The 25,541-nt window shown below is 41.0% G+C and overlaps 1 protein-coding gene across 1 annotated transcript in view; it reads right to left on the bottom strand.

Moving 5' to 3' along the window:
• FMN1 (formin 1) overlaps positions 1 to 25,541 on the bottom strand; it is a 340,200-nt gene that overhangs the window by 10,556 nt on the left and 304,103 nt on the right. The window contains exon 17 of the mRNA XM_010844210.1: positions 20,783 to 20,932. Coding sequence (XP_010842512.1) covers positions 20,783 to 20,932 — 150 coding nt within the window. The remainder of the gene's footprint in view (positions 1 to 20,782; positions 20,933 to 25,541) is intronic.

Below are 25,541 nucleotides of genomic sequence, written 5' to 3'. Positions count from 1 at the left end.
CATCAGGTGGCCAAAGGATTGGAGTTTCAGCTTCAGCATCAGTCCTTCCAGTGACCACCCAGGACTGGTCTCCTTTAGGATGGACTGGTTGGATCTCCTTGCAGTCCAAGGGACTCTCAAGAGTCTTCTCCAACACCACAGTTCAAAAGCACCAATTCTTTCACACTCAGCTTTCTTTATAGTCCCACTCTCACATCCACACATGATTATTGGAAAAACCATAGCTTTGATTAGATGGACCTTTGTTGGCAAAGTAATGTCTCTGCTTTTTAATATGCTGTCTAGGTTGGTTCTAACTTTTCTTCCAAGGAGTAAGCATCTTCTAATTTCATGGCTGCAGTCACCATCTGCAGTGATTTTGGAGCCCAAAAAATAAAGTCTGTCACTATCTTCATTGTTTCCCCATCTATTTGCCATGAAGTGATGGGACTGGATGCCATGATCCTAGTTTTCTGAATGTTGACTTTTAAGCCAACTTTTTCATTCTCCACTTTCACTTTTATCAAGAGGCTCTTTAGTTCCTCTTTGCTTTCTGCCATAAGGGTGGTGTCATTTGCATATCTTAGTTACTCTTATTTCTCATGGCAATCTTGATTCCAGCTTGTGCTTCATTCAGCCCAGCATTTCGCATGATGTACTCTGCATATAAGTTAAATAAGCAGATTGACAGATGCACTCCTTTCCTGATTTGGAACCAGTCTGTTGTTCCATGTACAGTTGTAACTGTTGCTTCTTGACCTGCATACAGATTCCTCAGGAGGCAGGTAAGGTGGTCTGGTATTCCCATCTTTTGGAATAATTTTCCACAGTTTGTTGTGATCCACACAGTTAAAGGCTTTGGTGTAGTCAATAAAGCAGAAATAGATATTTTTCTGGAACTTTCTTGCTTTTTTGATGATCCATTGGATGTTGGCAATTTGATCTCGGGTTCCTCTGGCTTTTCTAAACCCAGCTTGAACATCCAGAAGTTCATGGTTCACGTACTGTTGAAGCCTGGCTTGGAGAATTTTGAGCATTACTTTGCTAGCGTGTGAGATGAGTGCAACTGTGCATAGTTTGAACATTCTTTAGCATTGCCTTTCTTTGGGATTGGAATGAAAACTGATGGGGTCGCAAAGAGTCGGACACAACTGAGCGACTGATCTGATCTGATCTGACCTTTTCCAGATAAATAAGTAAGAAACTATTTCAATTTCAAAAGAAGATTGAATCTATTTCCTCACAATTTTCCCAAGTTTCTTTGATGTAAGTATCATAAATAAAATTTACATTTCAAATTATAGAATTTATGAGTAAATATATTTTTTCACGTTAACCTTGTTTTTCTCATAACCAAAATGACACTTGTTCTTTATAGGAAAATTCTATATTTATACATGGAAGGATTATATTTTCAAATTATTCTATATAATTAAAAGTATAAAGAAAAGGCAAAACTTACTGGCCATTTAAATGCTTTTCTGAGAATGTAATTAAGACACAATGGGACAGTTAAGAAAAATTATCATATATAAATCTCTCAGCTAGACAGTAAGATACATGAGAGTAGAGATTGTGGCTATCATTTTTATTGCTGTGTTCCTAGCCCTTGATACAGTAGCTGGCACACATTTACATGCCATAAAGAGACCTACAGAACAAATTTTTTAAAAAATCCTTTACTTCCTTAAAATACTGCTCATCTGAATTTTTTAAAATGCTGAGCCCTCGAGGCTGCCTAGGCACACACACGCACAGTTGCATGGGGCTTCTTCATTTAATGCACTCCCACGTTCTTGAGATTCCCAGTTTTTGAACAAGGAGCCCCGTAAATTATAAGGTTGGTCCTGTCTAAGACTTTCTAGGACATTTAAGGTTATTTTATTAATAAAATGGAATGTTTTCCAATCTTTTTTTTCCACTGCACATTTATTACATAAAGAAAGAAATCTGGTTGGATAAGTTCATACCTCCTGTCAAGGTTAATTTATTTCACTGTGTTGCAATCATGTTATGCACCTGTTTTTTACACAAGACCAGAGACTGAGAGACTTCACTTTCACTTTTCACTTTCAGGCACTGGAGAAGGAAATGGCAACCTACTCCAGTGTTCTTGCCTGGAGAATCCCAGGGGTGGGGGAGCAGGCTGGGTTTATCGTGGGCTGCCGTCTATGGGGTTGCACGGAGTCAGACACGACTGAAGTGGCGTAGCAGTAGCAGAGCTTATCAAAAGCAGGGGATAGGACTTTACCTTCTTTCCTTCACATTTTACACTGTAAAATGGCATATAGTATGTGACCGTAAGACTGAGTTAATGAATTAATAAATAATTATAAGTCATTAACCTCCAAACTGTAAAAACTTAGGTCTCAAGAATGGTTATGGGGAAAATATTCAAGTCCATTCTGGCGCATGAAAATATAAAGTCACTTTCTCTCACCATAACATCACCAATACTCAATGCTCAATGACACCACCCTTATGGCAAAAAACAAAGAGAAACTAAAGAGCCTCTTGATGAAAGTGAAAGAGGAGAGTGAAAAAACTGGCTTAAAACTCAACATTCAAAAAACGAAGATCATGGCATTGGGTCCCATCACTCCATGGCAAACAGATGGGGAAACAATGGAATAGTGACAGACTTTATTTTCTTGGGCTCCAAAATCACTGCAGATGGTGACTGCAGCCATGAAGTTAAAAGACGCTTGCTCCTTGGAAGGAAAGCTATAACCACCTAGACAGGATATTAAAGAGCAGGGACATTACTGTGCTGACAAAGGACTGTATAGTCAAAGCTATTTTTTTTTTTTCCAGTAGTCAGGTATGGATGTGAGAGTTGGACCATAAAGAAGACTGAGCACCGAAGAACTGATGCCTTTGAACTGTGGTGCTGGAGAAGACTCTTAAAGAGTCCCTGGGACTGCAAGGAGATCAAACCAGTCCATTCTAAAGGAAATCAGTCCTGAATATTCATTGCAAGGACTGATGCTGAAGCTATACAATACTTCTGCCACTTGATGCAAAGAACGGACTCACTGGAAAAACCTCTGATGCTGGGAAAGATAGAAGACAGGAGAAGGGGACAACAGAGGACAAGATGGTTGGATGGCATCACTGACTCAATGGACATGAGTTTGAGCCAGCTCTGGGAGTTGGTGGTGGACAGGGAGCCCGGTGTGCTGCAGTCCATGGATTCGCAGAGTTGGACATGCCCGAGTGTCTAAACAACAACAACCATGCTCAAAGCCAATCCTGCAAAATACAGACCAACAAGCTCTCATGAGATTCTCTAGATATCCTTTCCATTAGAGGGCAACGTTAATGGTGGAGGGCAAGGCTATTTGTCAATAGTTTTTGTATCATATGATATGAAACTTAATTCTGACCAGCTAGCTATGTTACATATATTGTCATAACAGAGCATGTAGGCAGGTCTTGAAAACTGCCTTGACCTGACAAGAGATTGATTTTTTTGGATAATTGGTCGGTCAGTCAGTTGGTCAGTTTGCCTGTCTGTCTCTCAAAAATGTCCTTTAAAAACTCTGTTCAAAGTGTCCTATACCTGCTGAAGAAGTGACAGCAGCTGCTGTCATTGATCACACTAAGTTCACTTCATCATCAGTGTTCTGGTCATCATATGGGAAGAAACTGAAGAGAAGAGGCCGGCAGTGTGATTGGCCAAGGGGGATTTAAACCAATGTAAATCCAGTTTCCATCAACTCCAGGAGGTTTAAACAAATGTGAGCTAGCGTGGGTAATACAGAGACTTCACATAGAATCCAAAGTTCTGGCCTCCCTTAGAAACCTAGAAGGTACAGTAACACTGAGCGGCACTTGACCGTGACCACACCTCAGTCTGCAACACTTGCCATCACTGCCTGTCCCGTGCTCAGCCCTGAGGCTGTGAGGTGCTGCCAGCTACCAGCTTGTTTGCACTTACCTGGCACACTTCAGTCATTTTTGCTGCCTGCCTGGATTCTCTAAGCTTCCAAGTTTTGGTCAGAAACTTGCTGGAAGGCTACTGTGATCGTTTGAGAGCACAGGGGCGAGGGCCTAGATTACTAAAATAGTCTTTGAAATTATCTAGTTCCCTCCGATGGATCCTACTGATGAAAATGATATCAATGAATAACACATCACTCTAAGAATGTCATCACCCTTCTCAAAAAAAGTCTCAGTGATGCCCAATCAACCACAGCCAGGGTAGCAAAGGTTTCCTGTAAAGAGCCAGAGAGTCAATAGTTTAGACTTTGTGAGCCATAGGATCTCTGGGACTACTCTGTTGTAGCATGAAAGGAGCCCTACAATGATGCGACTGAATGGCAGTGCAATGCTGCATTCTAAGAAACGGATTTACAAAAGCTGGCTGTGAGGTGAATTTGGCCCTCAGGCAGTAGCTTGCTGCTGTCGTTTAGTCACTAAGTCGTGTCCAACTCTTCTGCGACCCCAAGGACTGATGATGTCTGTCAGGCTCCTCTGTCCCTGGAATTCTCACATCAAGAACACTGGAGTGGGCTGCCATTTCCTTCTCCAGGGATCAAACCTGCATCTCCTGCTCGGGCAGGTGGATTCTTTATCACTGAGCCACCAGGGAAGCCAGAACTACAGTATAGGATCCAGAAAATTCCTTACTCTGGCACTCAATGCTCCCCCTGTTTTAAATGTAGTTTACTGGTCTATCTTACCTTTTCAGACCCAGATCTAGTTTAATACTATCCTTGGGCAAATCACTTAACCCTTTAGAGCCTCAATTTCCTCATCTGTTAAAAGTGGAAATAGGGACTTCCTTGGAGGGCCAGTGGTCAAGACTCGGGGCTTCCACTGCAGGGGGTGCAGTTGTGATCCCTGGTTGGGAAACTAAGATCTAGCAAGCCAAAAAAAAATTTTTTTTTAAATGGAAGTAGTATCACACCTAAAGAGCACAACTGCTATGAAAACTGAAGAAACATATTACCTATGATTCCTTATCAAGCATCCTTTCCTTCTCTTCCCTTCACTCCACGTGTTCCTGTCCTGGTCAAACTTCTCACTCTTCTTTGTACCAAGGCTCTTCTCTTCCCTGCATCTTGCTCTGACTGTTCCCTCAATGACTTTTTTACTCACTTCCATGTGTTCAAATTCTTCCCATTCTTCTAGTCCCAGCTTAAGTGCCAGCGTCATGAAAGCTTCCTTCATCTCTCTTAGTCAGAAGTAATTGCTCTTTTCTCAAGCAAAGGGGCACTTTGCCCCTCTCTTAAGGCACTTAGGAACTTTTCCTCTTAGGACTGGAGAGGTGTCTTATTTCCCTTAAACTACTGGAACCGCTTGAGGACAGTCATTACGCCTCTGCATATCTGAGTGTCCTCCCTGATCCCACATTCAGCAGTGCCAGGCACCAGTCAGTTGTTAGCAAACGTCTAAGTGACAAATGACTTGCACTGACAGTTTTCACCCCCTTCCTTAAACAAGCCTGTTTAGTAAATACCCAGAAGTTGTAGAAAAATTATTTTCTGCATTTAGCTTTGGGGGAAAAAATAACACATAAAAGCATCTAAAAATCTAGCTCCAGTAAATGTAGCTGGTTGAGTCCTACATACGGAAAAGGAAAGGATGCTCAAGGCCACCCAAATGTGCTAAATATTTATACGTATCAGATTATGTACACATTCCAGGATTCCTGAAAGTATCCACACTGCTTTGTCCCCAAGGAGATTGAGGCTCCGTAAGGTTATACAACTTTTCCCAAGTCTGGAATCTGCCTCTCTCACTTACGAGGTAAGAACTTTTTTGCATTCAGTCAAAGAACTGGTTAGACAATTTCTAACCTCCCTGGCTCCATTGCTCATGGACTTATTTTTGGTCCTGGCCTAAATCTTGGTTCTATTTTTGTTTCTTGTCTAAATATTTACTCTATCACACACAGTTGCTCATGATTACTCATAGGAGAATACCTAGACTTGATTTCAAAGATTACATCTCACACCCTCAAAAAAAAAATCTGAAATATAGGGAGAAAAACAACCAACAAGTTAGAGAAAGAAAAGAACTACTTTGAATTTACAAATGCCTTAGTAAAATTGATTTTTGAAACCTTTTCTTCCTTTTTGTTATAATGTATCTCTAGAGACTTATCGAGGGCCCCAGTAAATTTCAGTTGCTGTCAAAGTTTACTGGGGAAAGATGTGAATATGAGACAGGGCGGTGACATGTGTCCTCTGACAGTCCTGCTCAGTCTTAATTCCATAGAAATAATTCACAACCTTGGATAGTTGGGGAAGGAATTCTGCTTCTACTCCTTGGTTGAGGAGGAAATTCTGCTTCCATGTAGAAAGCGCCAAGAAAATATTATTCCCATGCTAAATGAAAAGATCTGAATAAGGGACAGTTTCATACTTTTTCTTTAACCCATCAGACAGCTGGGATCATAAGGCAGTTGAGGGAACTGCATTCCAAAGAGTGATATGTCTTTCCATTCAAAGGCTCAGATTCTCCATACTACAGCCTCCTTTTCTGGGAGATCTTAAAACTGGGCATACTTTGGAGTTTCTACAGGCTAGATGTGTAGAAACATCTTCATTCAGCTTCATTCCTGCAGCTGAATGAAACCAACTCAGAACCCAGACTTCTGTGAGACTGAAGAAGATGTCTTTATTCTTTTGACATCTAATTTTTCATTGGTTCACAATGTACAAGGCAGAATATACTGAAATCATCCTGAACTTTATAATAACAGATGTGCCTTCATTTTTAACCATAGGGATTGGGCATACTAGCCAACCAAGAAGTAAATGAGATATAGGAGATGGGGTAGAGTTTCAGGCTGTTTCGTACTCCATGTCACTAATGGAATAACCAATGACTTAGAGGAGCATTTTCAAACTGTCTTCCAAAATACCTTAAAACTCAGCAAAGGTGCCTCAGGAAAAGAAGGAAGAGTTAAGGATTCTCTTAACCCCAGCATCTGCAAGACTGCTTCAACCAGAAAAGTTAAATTTTATTTGTTTAATATATTGAGGTTCCATGAATGTTTTCATTTGTATAAAAAAAAGCTCTTAAAAAAATAAAAAGTTGGAAAACCCTATGTATGGAACTCAGTGGAACCCACTGAATCTCCTGGGAGAAGGAGAAAAAAATGACCTTCTTGTCCAGGAGAATGAGAGCCAAGAGAAGTCTTCTTAAAGAACTGTCCAGGGATCTCTGGGAGATAAAGAGCTGATTAAGAAGACAAAGCCTCTCAGAAGAATGATTCTTCTGACAGCCATAGTCACCAGATTCCAGCTTTGGGGCTTTAATAAAATATCAAAGCTTTAAAAATCACAACACAGCCAGTTCTGCACTCTCCCCTGCTTGATACTTTCCAGAAATGTCCTAAGCCTGGAAGATCAACAGCCTCTGACAAAGACTCACAGACAGGCATTGTGGGGACAGATTCAGAGGAGCTGAAATGTGGGAAAATTAAGTGCCCATGGGAGCATCCACTTACTTCCCTGTTAATGAAGACATTACATTTCATTATGATTCATTTTCTTTGTGTTTTTGTGCTGGAAATTTTAACTGATCTTCCTGATTTCGGCCCTATTCTACTTTTCAATTTCTGTTCACTTCCTTTGCTCTTAATACCTTAGACTGGAGATGAAATGAATCCAATAGATTATACCCTAAGATTCCTTCCAATTTAATTGACTGCAATTAACATTTTCTTTGGGTCATCTGTACTTTTTCTGTTTCCTTTCTTTCCCATTACAAATAACTGTCTGAATTGTAATAAGACTGTCAGCCTATTAACCTCTGAATAACTCTTATGTATAAGCCTAGGTTATATTTTTAATTTAAAAAGTCACATAGGCAACTCACTGGTGTCTGGACACAACTGATCTCAAATCATAGCTTAGGTTGAAATCTACACCATAAAGAGTGGGGTTAATTTCAGTACTTAAAAATGAGTAAATGTTCTGGAAAAGGCAAAACCATGGAGACAATAAAAAGATGAGTGGCTGTGGGGCAAGAAGGAGATCTGAATAGACAAAGCACAGAGGAGATTTAGCGCAGTGAAAAATACTCTGTATGATGTCAGATGTTATAATAGATTATATTACTACACAATTTGTCAAAACTCAGAAAATGGACACTACCAGTGAACCCTAAGGTAAAAACTATGGACTCTGGGTAGTTATGGTGTGTCAATATATTCCTCTTTGGTAAAAAAAAAAAAAAAAAAATTGTCATTATGATGAGTGACGTTGATAATGGAGGAGGCTATGCATGTGTGGGGACAGGAGGATATACGGGAAATCTCTGTAGGAAATTCACCTATCTCTCAGTTTTGTTGTAAACCTAGACTGCTCCAAAAGAATGAAAAAAAAAAAAACCAGGTAGATGGCTCCCACAAATTACCATTTTGTTTTAAAGACTTATTGGTGTGATTTGTTAGAAATTCTCTAAATGATGATGAATTCATTTCAGCAAGTAGAAAACAGATAATCTGGTTATATTAGCAGGGCATACTTGTTAATAGCTCATTCAACTCTTGAAATGTTCACTATGGGACTGAGGAAGTGATGCAGGATTACAGGGGTACAGTTTTACTTATAGTGCTGCTAGCTTCAAAGAGGAAGCTCTGTTATCCATCCAGGATGGTGTGACCTAGAAACATTAATCACTGCATGACCCACACCATCTACGCATCCTCACTGATGATTTTCAAAGTCAATGGCTTTGGGAACATGGGTGGATGAAGGCAAAGAAAAGAGCAGCATTACAGGAGCACAGTTCATGAAATTGAAATGCATGTTGGTAAAAGCGTGAAATCTGACCAGCTGTAATGTAAACCTGTTTAAAGAAGACTTAATATCACTCATCACTAAAGAGGTCAAAATAGTCTAGAAAGGGAACACAGCAGGCTCTGAGTGCCAGTATGTGTAGTAATGAGCATCTGAGTCAGTGTGCTGCCGTGAATAACACCCAGAAAGACAGGATAATAAAAGCTAAAGATCCAAACAACTGTGTCACTAGGCTCATGCTAAACTTCAAAAACATGTGAACCAGAATCTACCAAGTATGAGAGCTCTTCATTCTGGTGGCTATTCTGAAATACACAGAAGAACATGATCAGCAAAGGAACGTGAGAAAAACATTCCCTTGTCTGTGGCCTCGTAAATTCCAGCCTGGACCTCTTTGAAGGGTGGATAAGGTTTTTGTGGGATGGAAAAGGTATTGGCACCTACTGAAGATCATACTTCTAAATAAATGTCTTGCCAGTCTGGCTCCCCAAGGTGGGCTGGCCTTTTACCAGTCATTATTAGGGACACCTTCTTCTATAAGTAAAGTGTTATTATAATAAAGCGCTATTTTTATGGTTTCCCTTTAGGAGAAAAAAAACAAGAGACACTGTATAAGAAGCTGCAGAGATGAAATACCAACAGACTATTCACTCCCCTGCCATGATCTCCTTGCAGCCTTGAACTAAGTAGCGTCAGGTCAAGGAGCAAAGAATACTATTCAAAGAGACTTTGGGGAAGCCTGGGAGTGGCTTGATTGCTTAAGAAAGTTCAGTTGCACATAGTTTCTGGTACTTTAGATGGAGAAGGTTGAGGGCAACATCCTGGTATTTTCCTCATTAGGCTTTCCTGCAGCACAGATGGTGTTAACATCATAGGGGTTGTTTTTAACGTGCTTTTAGGTGTTGCTATGTCAGGTTACCCTTCTAACCACTGCCTAGTAGCCTGGACATGAGAAGGAAAGTATGGGCACTCTGTGGGATTTCTCTACATCTTTTGATACTCCTCAAGTGTCCATAGGTACTGTCCTCAGTTCACTGAGTCAGGACATTTCTCCACACGGCAGGTTGGGGCGGGGAGGAGAAGGCAAAGGTCCAGCTTGGGTTCTAAATCAGGGGCTGTAGGAACTGCCCTTATTTCTACCTGCCTTGAGAACACTCCATGAAGTGTGTTTCTGAATTCTTGATAAAACTACTACACAGAGATAATAGTTATGAAAGCCAATGAAATAGTCACTCTTTATTATCAGTAAACAACCAAAAATACAATATATATATATATATATAACTGAAGCACACTCCACCTGAAACTAACATGATATTGTAAATCAACTATACTTCAATTAAAAAAAAAAACCTACAACACAAAGATTAAACTCATCATCTCCTCAATGTAAACAGACATTTCTCCCTCACTGTAGCAGCTGATGGAAACATCATAAACTCGTCTATGTGGAATGTTTCCAAAGGGTAAGAAAATAAAACTCCAAGAAGACAGCCAGAGACAATATGAAATAATGAAAGTAAGTGAAAGTGAAGTCGCTCAGTTGTGTCTGACTCTTTGCGACCCCATGGACTGTAGCCTGCCAGGCTCCTCTGTCCATGGGATTTTTCCAGGCAAGAATACTGGAGTGGGCTGCCATTTCCTTCTCCAGGGGATCTTCCCAACCCAGGGATCGAACCTGGGTCTCCCACATTGTAGGCAGAAGCTTTTAGCGTCTGAGCCACCAGGGAACTAGGAACCCATATGAAATAATGGGTAGCCTCAAAATCATTTATCTCAGGCAGGCTAACAGGGCTACAGACTTGGGATAGGTACACACTCTTCTATGCTTATTCCCTCTTCAGAGTCTGACCCTTGACCTTGACTAACCCTTCCATCCCCATGGCACCCAGGCCAGTCTCACTAGCAGCCATGGTAAGACAGACCAGCCGGAAAGTAAGGCAGGTCTTAGACTTAAAAGACAGCTCCTTACACATCAGAATCACCTCTCAGTGATTCCATGATAAATTAGCCCATCACTTCCACTTCCTACATTTGACAACTTTCTCTACCTCATTCCTAAGATATTTTTCTATTTACAATGAAGGAAGTTCTCCTAGACACCGCATTTCACCAGCTACACAATCAGTCACTTGATAGCTTTTGCGGGTTATCACTAGTAGTACCCAAACACACTTTGACTTCAAATGATTAATTGCAGAACAAAGGCCGCTTCCGTTTGCAGAGTGTCTCCCCCAAGACACAAGGGAGTGGAAATAGGGGGGTCCTGGACTTGCAATGGAATGCAATGATCAGTTAAAGCCAATCACTCTGCACTTGGTAGACGAAACACCCTGAGCCGCCTGGGCGATTTAGGTGCAGAGTGAAAGGTAACAGCATTGTGTTTCCTTGTTCAGGGAGAGGCGTCTGGGAGACAGCTTGGAAACTCAAGCCGGCCCTGGGACATAAATCTGCAAGTTTAATTGCAATGCACTGCTAGTCCTTGGAAGACATTTCCAATCCTGATAATGAAGACATGCACGTGCTTGTAGATGTCCCCTCCTCCTTTGGTTTTGAAACCTTTACCACCAACCGAGTCTCACCAAAAACTGGAACTGATCAGAGCCTGTTTGCAGGGTGACTAAAACAAAAAGGGGAGGAAGCAGGGGAGATTGGGTGGAGCAGGCAGTCTTTCTGGCGCCCCTCAAATTATACTACCCAGGCAGCCCCCCATTCCATCCATTCTCTGCCCAAGGCAGGAGCTGTCAGGAGTCCCACAGATAAGCAATTTAGAAATATTCTAGCTGAATGAAGGAGACTTACTTTGGGTTTCCATTGCTGTCTGCCAAGCTAGGGAAATAGAGTGTGGACAGATGCTCTCAAAGGTTCTTATGTGAGCTCTAAAGAGGTTTGAGGCTTGGCACAGCCATGAATCCTAAAGATCTTCACTTCCTTTTTTTTTCCTAGTTTTTTTTTTTTTTTAAGACAAATTGAAAGTAATACAGTCAAGAACAGAGAAGGTGATTGTTTTACCCTGATAACTAGTCTTTCTTGTTTTGAACATGTCTATCCTCTTTAACCAAGCTATAAAGATTTTAGATACTTGAGCAAAAACAACCCATAAGGGATATGTTTGGGGAATTCTACCACCTAAGTCTAAATAAATAAGATCTCTCATCTATCAGCAGTCGACAGCAAATTTTGTAATCAATTTCAACATGCCAAACGAAAACACAGTGATTGTTTATTTGTTCAACAAATATTAACTGAGCACTCACTATATATGAGGGAATAGAAGATGCCAGAGAGAGAACAAATATGTATGGAGGCATTGCTCTTATCTTCAGTGTGTGCTAGTCACCCAGTTGTGTCCAACTCTGAGACCCCAAGGACTGTAGCCTGCCAGGCTCTTCTGTCCACGCAATTCTCCAGGCAAGAATACTGGAGTGGATTGCCATTCCCTTCTCCATTGTCTTCTAGGGCTTATGATTTATTTGAGGGGAAAATGTCTATAATAAAATGAATGGAAAAGAAATCACTAATACCCAAATTAAAGAGACAGTAACCATCTCTTTCCTCCCTCCCAAATTTTGGAGGAAAGAACTCACAGAGATCAGAGAAAGCTTCATGAAGGAGGCATTACGTGATCACCAGGTTAAATTCTTTCAGAATAGGAAGCTTCAGAGCACTTAAGAAGGAATAGATATTTTAAAAGTATGTGCTTAAGTCAAGCTGATTAAGTGGTGCACGTTTATGTTAGGGGGGATTGGTTGAACATGGTAAGACTCCCTGGGAATATGAACGTCTTCCTCCCATCTCCAAAGCTGATCTGATAGATTTCATCAGGGGATGAAGCCAAGGCATGTACTGAAGCAACCAAACACAAACTGTGTTCTTGCTCATCCTCTCTATGAGGAGCTTTCTAAAATGGCAAGTCCCTAGGGTCTACCCTCCTGGGATTCTGATTTGGTAGATCTGACAAAGCTCTCCAGGTGATTTAGAAGACCTGCCAAATTTGGAAGTGACTGATATCCAGCATTCCCATACAGGCTTCTGAATCTCTTCTACAACTTTTACAGAGGGTGGCCCTTTTGATGGCTAACCATCTTCCCAAAGTGCCCCCTAGCCCCCTCATTTTTCCTAGGAATTCACTTCCTCCTCCACACTCACTCTGCCCAGGATCCTTAATGCTCACTCAGCATCATTTTGTACTATGTTGGAAAGTCCTTTCTCTATCAATAAACAATTATCAGGCTCTGCACTGGAGACGTACCATAGAAGATATGACAAGGAATGGGCTTATATCCTAAAGGTGGAAAAAGACATGTAAAGTGCCACAATAACAAGTTGGAATGAATTAAGTGCTAAAGCATAGTAAGAAAAATATGCTATCTGAGAGCAGAGGAAGATGTAATTCCTTTATTTAGGGGAGAGATTTTGGAGGTAGCCCTTAAAGGATGACTGCTTTGATCAGCAAGAAATAACTGGGAACAATGCAATTTAAAGAAAGTACACAATGAGAAAACAGGCAAGGATGTGCAGACGTGAGGAATAGAGTCAAGGTCCGGAGTGAGGCAGATGAGGATATGGGAAATGAGGCTGGAAAACAGGCTAAGGAAAGCTAAATATGCTCATGCTCTAAGTTGGGAGAAATAAGGAATTATTGAAAGAGCTCAAGCTTTAGTTGTCACATAAGACCTAGGTTCTTATCCCCATCCTGTACCTTAGGAGTGAAACTGTGATGCTGGCAATTCATTTACTCTCTCCTCTGCTTAGCTGTACAACAGTAATACACCTTTTCAGGGCTGTTGTAAGGCTCTCAGAGTTAATACATATAAGAACCAATCATGGCTGATTTTCTTCCTTTTATTTCAGAACAGAAAACGCTTAAATAGAAATATGTTTAAGGAAACAGATGAGAAGTCAACATTGTTTATCAGCTATACCCCAATACAAAAAGTTAAAAATATATATGTTACAGCCAAGTATAAATAAAAAGAAATAGATATGGTCTAACTTCTGTTTTAAAAAGATAACTGGATACAATATTAAGCACCAATGAAGAGGAAACAGAAAAACTACAGGCAGAGAGAAGAGTCAGAGGATGTAGCAGTAATCCAGGGAGACATAAGGTCCTGAACTAGGGCAAAGTCACTGAGAAAACAGGGTGGAAAAGAAGCCACTGAGGAGGCAAATCTGAGAAGTTTGCAATGGGTGGAAAGTGAATCTTGTAGCATTAATATGATTCCAGTTTCCAGCCTGCCACTGAACTAGTAGGAGGAGGAGAGGGAAATGAATTTGTTCCCTAACCAAAGAAAGTTAGGGAGCCTCAGAGGAGTAGGCATACTGAGGTGCAGATGAAGGCTGGGCAGCCTGTGGGAATGCTCAGTGTGAAGTAGGAGATTTGAGTCCAATTAAGAGGTTGGTTCTGGGTAGGAGGACTGGGCAAAGAGGTGATCAATGAAGTTGTGAGAATTATTGGGATTAACTAGGGACAGAGTACAAAGAAGAAAAGAGGAACTGAGATCCGAACCCAGGGGAAGATCCACAGAAGAAAAAGAGGAGCTGATGAAGGAGATGGAAGAAACGAGCATCAGTGTCAAAAGCTAGTAGTGGCAAGAAGTCAGCTGCTTGGTTCCGCAAATGGGAAAGGTGGCCAAGTCTGCCAATGGTCTCAACATTCATTTCTCCTGCTCTCCTTAGTAACAGAAATCAGGGCTTCCCCAGTGGTTCAGACAGTAAAGAATCTGCCTGCAATGTGGGAGACCAGGGTTCGATCCCTGGGTTGGGAAGATTCCCTGGAGAAAGAAATGGCTACCCACTCCAGTATTCTTGTGTGGAGAATTCCATGGACAGAGAAGCCTGGTGGGCTACAGTCCATGGGGTCACAAAGAGTCAGCCATGACTGCGTGACTAACACTCATCAGTCTTTAACTGGGCCCTGGCTCCTAGAAAAACCTGCATTACCTGGTCTCCCTTGCATAGAGCTGTGAGACTAAGTTCTGCCTAGTGAAATCTGCATACCTTTCGGGCCACACCCTTTAAAGCAAAGGGTGTGCCAGCCCCTTTCCACTGACAGGAACTCAGAGCTGGTGGACATCATGTGAGCCATCTTTGGCCTTGTGAATAAGGACCACGCCTAATGATGGTGGTCACAAAAGTAAAGGAATCTGGATCCAGATTTCTAAACAATTTACACTCAGACTGTTATGCAAAAGTAAAATTTACTTTGGTCTTTGTTATGGCAGCAGAGGCTTCATCCTTACACAGAAAAGAGTGAGTGTTATGGAAAAGAAAGTGAGGAAATGAATATAAACTCTTCTTTTAAGAAGCTGGAAGGAACAGGAAATAGTTAATTTCCAGAGGAAAGAGGATCAAAAGAGGTGTTTTAGTTTTTGAGAATCAATGATCCCATAATTTTTACCATTTAAAAATCTACTATCTCCTCTCCTTATTCATATTTTTAACCTTGCATAGTGGTTTTAATGTTTTAGCTTGGGAAATAAGCAGGTTTAATTCTTTGTGACTAGGATAATCACACATTCTGTTTGTAAGTGAACTCGTTGGGACATAAGCTGCTGCCGCTGCTGCTAAGACACTACGGTTGTGTCTGACTCTGAGACCCTATGGACTGTAGCCCACATTTACCGTTCCTGTATTTGTAAAGAACCGTTCACACACGTGACTTAGGAAAATTCAAAGTTATGCCAATAAACTAGGAGGTGATTATGTGTATTATTAAAGGGGTCCTTTAAAATATGAAGTTTCTTAGCAGTTGTGTATATGTGTTCAGTCACTTAGTCGTGTCTGACTCTACGACCCCATGACCCCCTGTAGCCTGCCAGGCTCCTCTGTCCATGGAATTTTCTAGGCAAGAATATTGGAGTGGGTTGCCATTTCCTTCTCCAGGGGATCTTCCCAACCCAGGGATTGAACCCGGGTCTCCTGCATTGCAGGCAGATTCTTTACCACTGCGTCACCTGGGAAGCCCCTTTATAGCAGTTAAGTGTATATAAATCATTTAACCACATAACAGAGGGCTGGGGAAAAGCAAGTTAACTTGTTAGACATTACTGTAATGATCATGATTCAATAAATAAAAATTCTAGCTTATGGAACTTTTTCCAGGAATAACTTTATCATATAAAGAGAGGAATTCTTGTGATGTCTACACTACAATCAACAGCTTCTTTGTGGGTTGAGTGACGGCCACTCCAAGTCCCCAGCTCCTGGTCCTAAAGTGACCTGAGCAGTGGGGCCCTGAGAACAGCTCTGGGATAACCCCACAACAGCTCTGAACCATCTGCTGTCAAGGGTATGGCAGTTGCATAATTAACCATAATTGCTGCAACTAGTACACTTAAAACAAAAACTCTGTTGTTATTTAGCTGAACTTAAAACACCCCAACTAACAGTCCATTCCCCGCTAGTGTAAATTATAGTTATGTATATAACAAAATGTCTTATTTGCATTTCATATAAAATTTACCAAACTCCTTATTCACTCATTACTCAGCCATTATGGGTTTTTAAATGGTACTTTCAAAGTTTGCCTTGGCTCAGGGTTGAATTATTTGTCAAGACTTTATTCCTGGAGTCATGACTCCCCTGGGACTTCTTTACCTTTTGCAAATTCATAGCTCATTTTGTGGATAGCAGTGGTTTGTGGCCTCTATGTATGCATGTGTTGGGCACATGTGGGGAGCAGTCTTAACATATCCTAGAGAGTGGGAAGTTTCATAAGGAAGAGTTGTATATGCCAGAGTAATTAAACAGGAAAAAAGCAGAAAGTGAGTAAAGAATAGTCAATGGAGATAGCAGCAAAAATTAAGTTACCTCCTTGCCACTACGCATATGGTTCAAATAACCCATTGATTTAATAAGTGGAAGAAATGTGTGTTACAAAAATTCATTGAATGTTTGCATGTCAAGAGACACAAATACAAAAGTGAATGAAAAAGTAAAATTGAACCAAAGCTGCTTCTGAGAATAAAAATCTTGATGAACTTTCATAAACCAGCTAATGCAATGTTGGATGCAGATAAGCAGAGGAAAATTTTGTGTGTGTGTACTTTTAATGAAAAAAATGTGGTCTTCAAGACCAACCTTAGTATTTTAGGGGAGGAGCAAAGGGTATGAGCCAAGGTAGCTGTTGACAGTTATTAAGGCCAAGAGGACAGTGGAAATTCTGCCTGTCTCCAAAGCTCTCCCCAACTCACCACCAGACCTTGGCTTGAAATGTATTTTGGTCTAGTCCCCTATGAGCTCAGGAACAAAGGTAAGGGACATTATCTCAGAAAGAAAATGCAGTTTCTCAGAATATTACAATAAAATAGTTTCTTGATTCATAGAGATTTCAAACCAGAAAAGATCTTAGTAAGCATTTAGTTCCTGCCTCATCCCAATATATACCTTTTACAAATGTGATATTTGGGTCCCCCAGGCAATAAGTGACTGGCCCAAGATCATAAAGCAGACTAATCGCATAAAAATGCTGGTTTTCAACTCTCTATCCAGAAGTCATTTTTTATACTATGGAATGCTGCCAGTACTCAGGAAGGGTAGCAGAGTCTGGTACATTTCACTAGAGGGTAAGTTCTAGTACTTGGGAGGCATGAGGACTGGGTGGGTCACAGACTGAGGTCTAGGGAGCGGGGCACTCTGAATTTGTGTCCAGTCTTAGAAGCTTGCCATTTTGGCCTAATAATGGCTTTCATGACAAGCAAAGTTTAATGCTGTTATAGGACTTCCCTGGTGGCTCAGACGGTCAAGTGTCTGTCTACAATGAGGGAGACCTGGGTTCAATCCCTGGGTTGGGAAGATCCCCTGGAGAAGGAAATGGCAATCCACTCCAGTACTATTGCCTGGAAAATCCCATGGACAGAGAAGCCTGGTAGGCTACAGTCCATGGGGTCAAAAAGAGTCGGACACGACTGAGCGACTTCACTTTCATACCATCATATAGTAGCTTGCTCTTCCACTGACAGAGTAAATCTACAGGTAAACCATACCCCCAGTTAAGTACTGTCTCTTCTACTAAAATACCGAATTGTGTCCTGACATCAGCTTAATAATAGGGTATATCATTCATTTGTAAGGCACAAGCATATTGAATGTTTCAATCAGTCGTCTGTGTGTTTAGACATTGTTCTGGGTCTCATGAAGAGTACTTGTTACCCTGCAATGGAGTTGCATCATTCAGTTTTGCATCAAACTAATGTGCATTCAAGGAGACCATGTTAAGCAGAATAAGAAGCAAATATTGTCTGTCACCTAAAATCGACTTCAAGTGGCCTAAAGTCGTTTTCAAAATTTCCATTTCATTTGGAAGTGACTTTGTCCCTTTGAAAACACTATTATTGATCCTTAGGTTTTCCCAATGATTTTGGGGATTTTAGTTGGCCTTCAAACACATCTGAAAATGAAGCAGGATGAAGTTACTGGATCCCAAATTATAGTTTTTTTCCCTAATAATTACAAGCTATTAAGTTTTCATTTGGTTACGAACTTAATTTTTGAGGATGTTTTCATATTATGTTATGCTGAAAGTGAAAGTATTAGTTTCTCAGTCATATCCGACTCTTTGTGACCCCATGAACTGTAGCCTGCCAGGCTTCTCTGTCCATGGGATTCTCTGGGCAAGAATATTGGAGTGGGTTGCCATTTCCTTCTCCAGGGGATCTCCCTGACTCAGGGATTGAACCTGGGTCTCCTGCATTGTAGGCAGAATCTTTTACTGTCTAAGCCACCAGGGAAGCCCCCTGACATTTAGTGTTGTTAGGATTTATTGGATTTCTGGGAAAAGTACTACAAAAATGATAACATTAAACATCATTAAATATAATACTAGAGCAATCATATTGTTTCCCATCATTAAAGCAGGCATATTATTTCTCATTTGATTATAATAGAAGAATTTGAGTTAGTTCTCTTATTTCACCATAATGAATATGATGTCAATAGTTTGAAAGCTAAAACCCTTAGCAGATATAGAGAACAATTGAAAAATCCCTCATTTCCTGAGAAAACCCCAGATTATTACCAAGTTTGTTTTAAACTGGATGAGCAATAATACATATAATGTGCTAAGGTTTCTTAACAAAATGATTTTTGTAAACAAGCTGCTTCCACAAATATTTTATGAGCCACCATTAACTTTCAGAGATGTTTTAGGTTGGAAACCTTGGTGATCCATCTCACAAAGCACGGCTGGAATGAAGAAACCCCTGAAACTGCTAAATGAGATCTGAAAAGGGTCCCGGGAAGTCATGACCCTTTAAAGGTGTTGGTTTACAGAGTGTGAAGTGGGCAATTCACCAGCTATACCCAGGAAGCAGCACAGCAAGTGCCCATCACTAGGAGGACAGGTCATTCTGAAGGGCAGTTGGAACCACCACAGGCTCAGAGTGAGTGTGGTCTAACTTCTGTGATAGGGAAAAACTCCATTTGGAACATGGTTCAGTATTTCAATAGTAGTTTATTCAAATGAAAAGGGATTCATTACCCTCTCTGCTGGTTTTCTGGGACTATTTTCAGGGCTCCAACGAAAAGGATAAATTCACTAAGGGCTATGATTAAAATCTAAGATGTAAAATCTCAAGCAAAGGCATGACATTCAGGGCCCGCTAAGGAATTCCCTGGCCTTCGGGTGTGGACATGGAAAGCTGACTGGCCTGCTGCTACCTCCTTAGAGACAGAAGAACTTGCCTCTGTCACTTTTCTCTGAGGCTCACAAAACACAGAATGCATTCCACAGAAGCTTATTTTAGCTTAAAGAGCTAAACAAGAGATTGCAGGATGAGAACGATGGGTTGGATGTCAAGATTTTTAGGATTTTTTTCATGCTGTTATCAACAATCTATTTGCTTAACAATGTCACTTAACTTTTTTCTGCTTTCACTCTATAATGGATATACTCGGTTTAATTCCCCATGTTCCAAAAGAGGTATGGTGGGAAGAAGATATGTTGATACATTTTTAAAGCTCTGTGACTTCCTTAGAAAGCAAACATATTAAAAAATTCCTGGAGAAAATATTTATAGATTTAGTAGAACTGAGTCAAGAAATCTCTAAATTATGAGTCCTTTGAGGTAGCTTTATAAGGTAAAGTATATTAGTGTACTGTGTGTGTGTGTCTGTATGTGTATAGATATTTTATATATACCTTTTCTCTGATTCCAAAGTAAAGAACAAAAGTACTGAAATTTGGACTTTAGGGTCTCAATGTTTAGTGAGATATAGATGCTACAATTAAACCACTTCCCTTCATTTGTTGAATTTTTGTCTCCAACTTCACTTTGAATGACACTCTCATACATCTGTTCCGCAGGAGTAGTAGCAAGACCTGTTTGAAGTTTAAATCCATGACACCCTTTGTAGAACAGTGGCAACCTGATCAAAACACTGATCAAGCAGAAATGCCTTTTTTTTTCCTGATCAACAGGGCCAAATGCAGTCTTTCTCTAAGGAGAACGAACACACACACTCTCCCTATATTCAGTGCTGAGGTTTTCCTCCTACCCCCAACTAATAAAATCAGGAGGCTGCAATGAGGCGAGCGGCACGCAGTTTGATGTCCTCAGCAGGATGCGGGGAGTCAGAAGTGGCGCTGTAAATCCAGAGCGGGGCTTCCACACCGTGTTAAGTGTGGCCCGACTCTCAGAGACTTCCCTTTGATGCAAGTTCAGTATATTAATGGGAAAAGCATTCACTTTTATTTGTCTGTACTGTCTGCGACAGCAAGGCTGCCTCATTTAGCTTGGGCCGACATGAAAATACACAGAGAAGCAATCTGTTGCAAATTAGCACAGCTCCCCTTTCATTTACTAGCTAGTAATTGGAAGGGGTTAAGAAAGTGTAACTTATCAGATCACGTGAGAGTATCTGCCTGTGTGGACAGCAAGCCCTCCCACCCCCACATTTCCTTATAAACTCTCAATAATCCTTCCCTGACGTTCACTTGATCTGAAAGGCAATACTGACACGGGTGAGATGTACACGCTTCGTTAGGGTTGAGAAGGTGGTTTCCTAGACTCCCAGTGTTAATCAGTCTATTAGAACCTTACCTTTCTTTAGATATGTTTTTACTCTCCCGTTTCCAGATAGTCTTGAAGTCACTGCAGAACTCGTACCACACCATAAACACGTAGTTGGGTGTGATCTCCTTCTCACCAGACTTTGGCTTCATCCCAAAATATCCTACTGTTGTTTCAAAACTGCAAATGTAGAGGAATAACAAACTGTGAGGTGGAGGGTGAGAAGCTGTCAATGCCAAAACCCATTAGGAGAGAAGACACTCAGAACTCCTCGCCGCCCCCGCTACCCACATGCCTTTTCTAGCTCAGAAGCCCAGGCCTAGCGGTCACGGTGGCTTATGCTAAGCCTAAGTATTGAAGCCAATTTTCTAAGAAATTCAACATGATTGGGAATACTCTTGGACACATCTTATCTGCATAAAATCAGCATGAATAGTTTCAGGGTGTACATAGGTAAAAACTTGGGGTTTGTTCTTCATCTCAAATCCATGCCATTTACCCACTCTTTGGGTTATGCTGAAGGATTACATGGAACACTGATGCCATGTTGGTTCTGTACTACTACCAGTGGACATGAGAGAGCTTGCAGGGAATTCTCAATCTGCTGAGTGCTTCATGGATGATAAAGAGCCTGTTTCATCCTTATTCTGGCATCTGCTGGCTTTGTAGTCTTGGGTCAATCATTCAACACTTGACTCTCAATTTTCTCAAGGGTAAAATAAGAGACTTAGACTATATGATCTTTAAGAAGGCTACATTTTAAAGCTTATCATGATATAAGAATACAAACCACCAATGTACAAAAATACATATAATTGAGGATGTAGCAAGGATTGGAGGAAAAACCATTTTTGGTCTTAAAAATGGTCTCTAATCTGGGTTGGAAAAGAACCCAGGTTTTATAAGGGTGATTCCCAGATATCACTAAGAAACTCCTGACCAACCCCATGGAGGCTTGTTCCCAGATGACTACCCAGGCCCCCCAAGCAGCCCTTCTTGGAGCCACCAGCTTTGCAGCAATTTATAGCTCTGCACTGAATCCTTCCCCCCACCCACTCCAAGCCCCACAAGCTCATTTGCCATGAGCAAGAACACTTAAATAAATGGCCCCCTTTTCTAGGGTGTTGGAAACTAATCAAAGCAAGAATGACTGGCCAGGGTTTATTACTCAATGCTCTATCATCTGTTCAGACACAGTGTTGTTTTTTTTTTCTTGTGGCCATCCCGAATACGGAGTTTCTAATGGAACTCTATTCAACAACGATTGTAAAACCCTGAAGCCCCGTTACTATTATGGAGCATACTTTCATCTCGTTCTCAGTTATTGGGCAATATGTATCTCATAAGATTTTATCACATTTCACAGATGAACTGTTAATTGATTCCATGGCTATGATTAGGCGAGATCCAAGCTGGAACTGCAGCTCTGAGTCCCATAAATTCTTTGTGCTTCTGTAAATAATAAATCTGTTTTTAATGCAAATTAAAACTACTGGTCAGGGAATTTTGGCTCTCAGTTATTAAAAGACTAGAACTGCATAGGTGGAGAAAGGCAATAACTGCAGTAATTTCTTAAGGGACTCTCTTATAATTCCAAACACATATATTTCGGAGCAAAATCAGAAAGGAGCAATGTCCGCTTTTGCTCAGACATGATTCCTAATTCTACGGCAGTCAAAACAGTGATAAAATCCAATGTGCACTCTACAGCATATATTTTTATTTCATTCAAAATGTAAACTACATCAATTGTATTATAGCATGGAAATATGTACGGAGAGAGTTCTGCAACCTAAAGGAACAGTCCATGAATTTCTTATGGAGTCACAGGGCTTTAAAACTGGAAGGGATTTTGGGTCAGTCTGTCCAATGTTCCCATCTTACAGATGAGAAAACAGAGACTAGAAAGACTGAATGACCTTATTCATTGGCAGAATTGGGTCTACAGAATCATTTCTCAATGGAATGAGTTTTCTGTTCTATCCAGCCTTATGTTGTTCATACTGACACATGCATTTAAGAAGTAAAACAGTCAAGTTTTAGTTTGTTTCCACTTTTGACACAGTTGCTGCTTGTATGACACATAACATGCATTACCCCCAGTGGAACACATCATTATTTTTCTCTCTTCCTTATGCGGACCTTCTACACAGAAACATATTTACTTGTGCACTGAAGAGAGAAGAGAAAGTCTTTCATGCTTAGTATTCAGAGGGACAAATGATCTTCCTACTTTTCCAGCAGGATATAGTGAAACTATATATCCACAGAAACTCCAGTTACCACTGTGCTTTAACCCCAACTCTGGCCTTCTTTGGAGTGTAGATGGCGAGATCAAGACACTGCAAGTATGATGCTGCTTCAGAGAATGACAGCATTGTTTGGTGGGTTATTACAGAGCTTGGGAAAAGCATTTCATCATCCTGTGGGCCTTACTTTTCCTAGCTCTGAAATGAAGCTAACCATGTACCCTTACCACCTTTCCCCCGGGACGGGGGAGCCTGACTTGCTAACCCTAAAAGAGGATGAAAACTAAAGGAAAGAATGAATTTCAGCAGCTTTTCCCCTATGTGATTAAGAAAGCAAGTGAACCTCTTCAGAAGAACCAATGCAAACAGAGTTGCAGAGGATGGCCTGGCTTTGGCACTTGGCAAGTTTAACGAAGATGAAGCCACTCTGAGGGTGTGCCTTATTGGATTTCATCATGATCCCTTTGTTCCAGGAAAAGCCAAATGCTAGAATATAAACCCACAGCTATCTGATAAGGTCTAGACTATTCCCTCCCGTCCCCAAACACAACTCTCTCCCTTTCAAACTCAATTCTGATTCACAGAAGACTGATTATTGAAAACCTTCTGTAATTTGTGCATGAAAACTGCTGCTATTTGACAACAATATTGGAATTTTCTTTTGTTTCTCAGTAGGTAACTAACATAGTTTTCAACTTTTAAAAGACAGGTTTCTAACTGTATATTAGGTTCTATAAAACCTCTCTACTCCACTCTCACTTGCTCCCTGATTCTTTTTCTCTCTGCTGTAACTCCTTGTCTGATTTCCATCTTTTCTGACTCAGATAAACATTTTGAGAGTTCAGACAATGATTCTATCAAAGAGCCCGTGGCAAAGGGAATGGTTTTTCTTTTGCAGCGTTGAGATGCCAGGGTGGAACATATCCGCTTATTGCCCCTCATGCATGCCTTCAGAAAATGCTGAGGAAAAGCAAATATTCCTTAGCCTCAGAGTAAATTGTTTCTCTTGAGAATACAACATAAGAATTTCCTAAATCTCACACGAATGTTGCAACACTGACCACCAACCTCCTTCAAGAGTGTAACCAAACAACTGTGGTTTCTACATTAAAGATGGGATCTAACATATTTCATGTATGACATGAAAGCTAGACTACCTTCACCACAAAGTCACGGAAAACGCTGACAACCAAAATTTATGACCCCCCTCAGCATAGCTAATGCACAGCAGCAACATCAGCCCCTCTCACAAGGGCCCCCTTTTCCTGGAGCGAGAATCTTGAAGAGGATTACATATTTGACATCCACCTTGGAAAGTGAAATTTTGTTTGGCCTGATACCCATGTGCCCTTGTGAATGGTCTTTTTTTATGCTTGTGGGATATTTATATAACGCAGACACACCAGCTTGACATGCTGATGAAGGGAAGCTTAATACAGGGGTAATGTAAAATATATATAATACTTAGGGGATAAAGCCAATAAAGGGGCACAATCTAAAGATCTATAAACAGAACCATGTGATCATCTTGGTTGTTAAAATTATCATGCAAAGATGATAATCATGATTCAAGAACATGTCTGCACTTAGAAAATCGTGAGATTAGCCTTCACCTTGCTTTTATCTGCATTTTAATTTTATTGGCACTTAAGTGGGAAGAAGGGCAAGATGTCAGCATTCGTCAATGCAGAGCAGAAACAGCCCTACTGACTACCGACTTTCAGAACTCTCAGAAATTGTGCTGAAACAGGAGGAAAAGGGTTCATTTCTAGAGCTTGTTCACTTGCATTTAGTGAACTCTTCTCCTCACACGTTTGTAAAGTTCATTTTACTTTATATACTGTTTCCTGTCCTTATCTAACTTTCTGGTACTTTTTAGAATGGGTCCCAGCAAAATTTATCTCAGACTTTTTAGCTCTGAGTATGAGAAAGCCTAAGTGTATTCCCCCTCACCTTCCTAAGAGTGGGAGAGGGCCAAGCTGACTAATGCTGGTCAACTGCCAAAAAGAAAAACCACCGTAAAGCGAGGGGCTCCAAGACACCACAGCCGATCCTTACTGAGCTCTCACAGGTGAGGGGATAGTTTCACTTGGGTGCCTATTAAGAGAAACAAGCACACAGAAGAGGTCTGCGGTAGGTAGAGCTTGAATAGAAGACCCCTGAGGTCTCTTTCCCAACTGCTGGGGGAGTTTTCTGGGCACACCGAGAGATGAGTCCCTACTCTCCAGTTGCCCCCTGTTTACCACATCCTCCAGAACCTGAGGAGAAATGTACGTCTCTTAGGTACCTGTAATAATTGGTTTATCTAGTTGTACTACTAAGGGTCCCCTTGTTCCCATCACCCACGGAGTCTTTAGGAGCAGAGTAATGGGGGAGAGGCAAACAGATGGAAATTGTGTCAGACCTCGTGAGGCAGGTGGGTCACTTCTGGAAGATTCCCTGATTCTCGAGGAAAACTATTCCCAAGGGCTATTCCTGGAGTTTTTCACTCCAGCTCTCCTTAGACTCCAACTGCTCCTGGATGCACAGTCTTCATGGGG

Source organism: Bison bison, unplaced genomic scaffold (assembly GCF_000754665.1).
Source record: "Bison bison bison isolate TAMUID 2011002044 unplaced genomic scaffold, Bison_UMD1.0 scf7180017864197, whole genome shotgun sequence".
Classification (NCBI taxonomy): domain Eukaryota; kingdom Metazoa; phylum Chordata; class Mammalia; order Artiodactyla; family Bovidae; genus Bison; species Bison bison.
The sequence above is the reverse complement of the archived record's forward strand: the minus strand, read 5'-3'. Positions and strand labels throughout refer to the sequence as shown.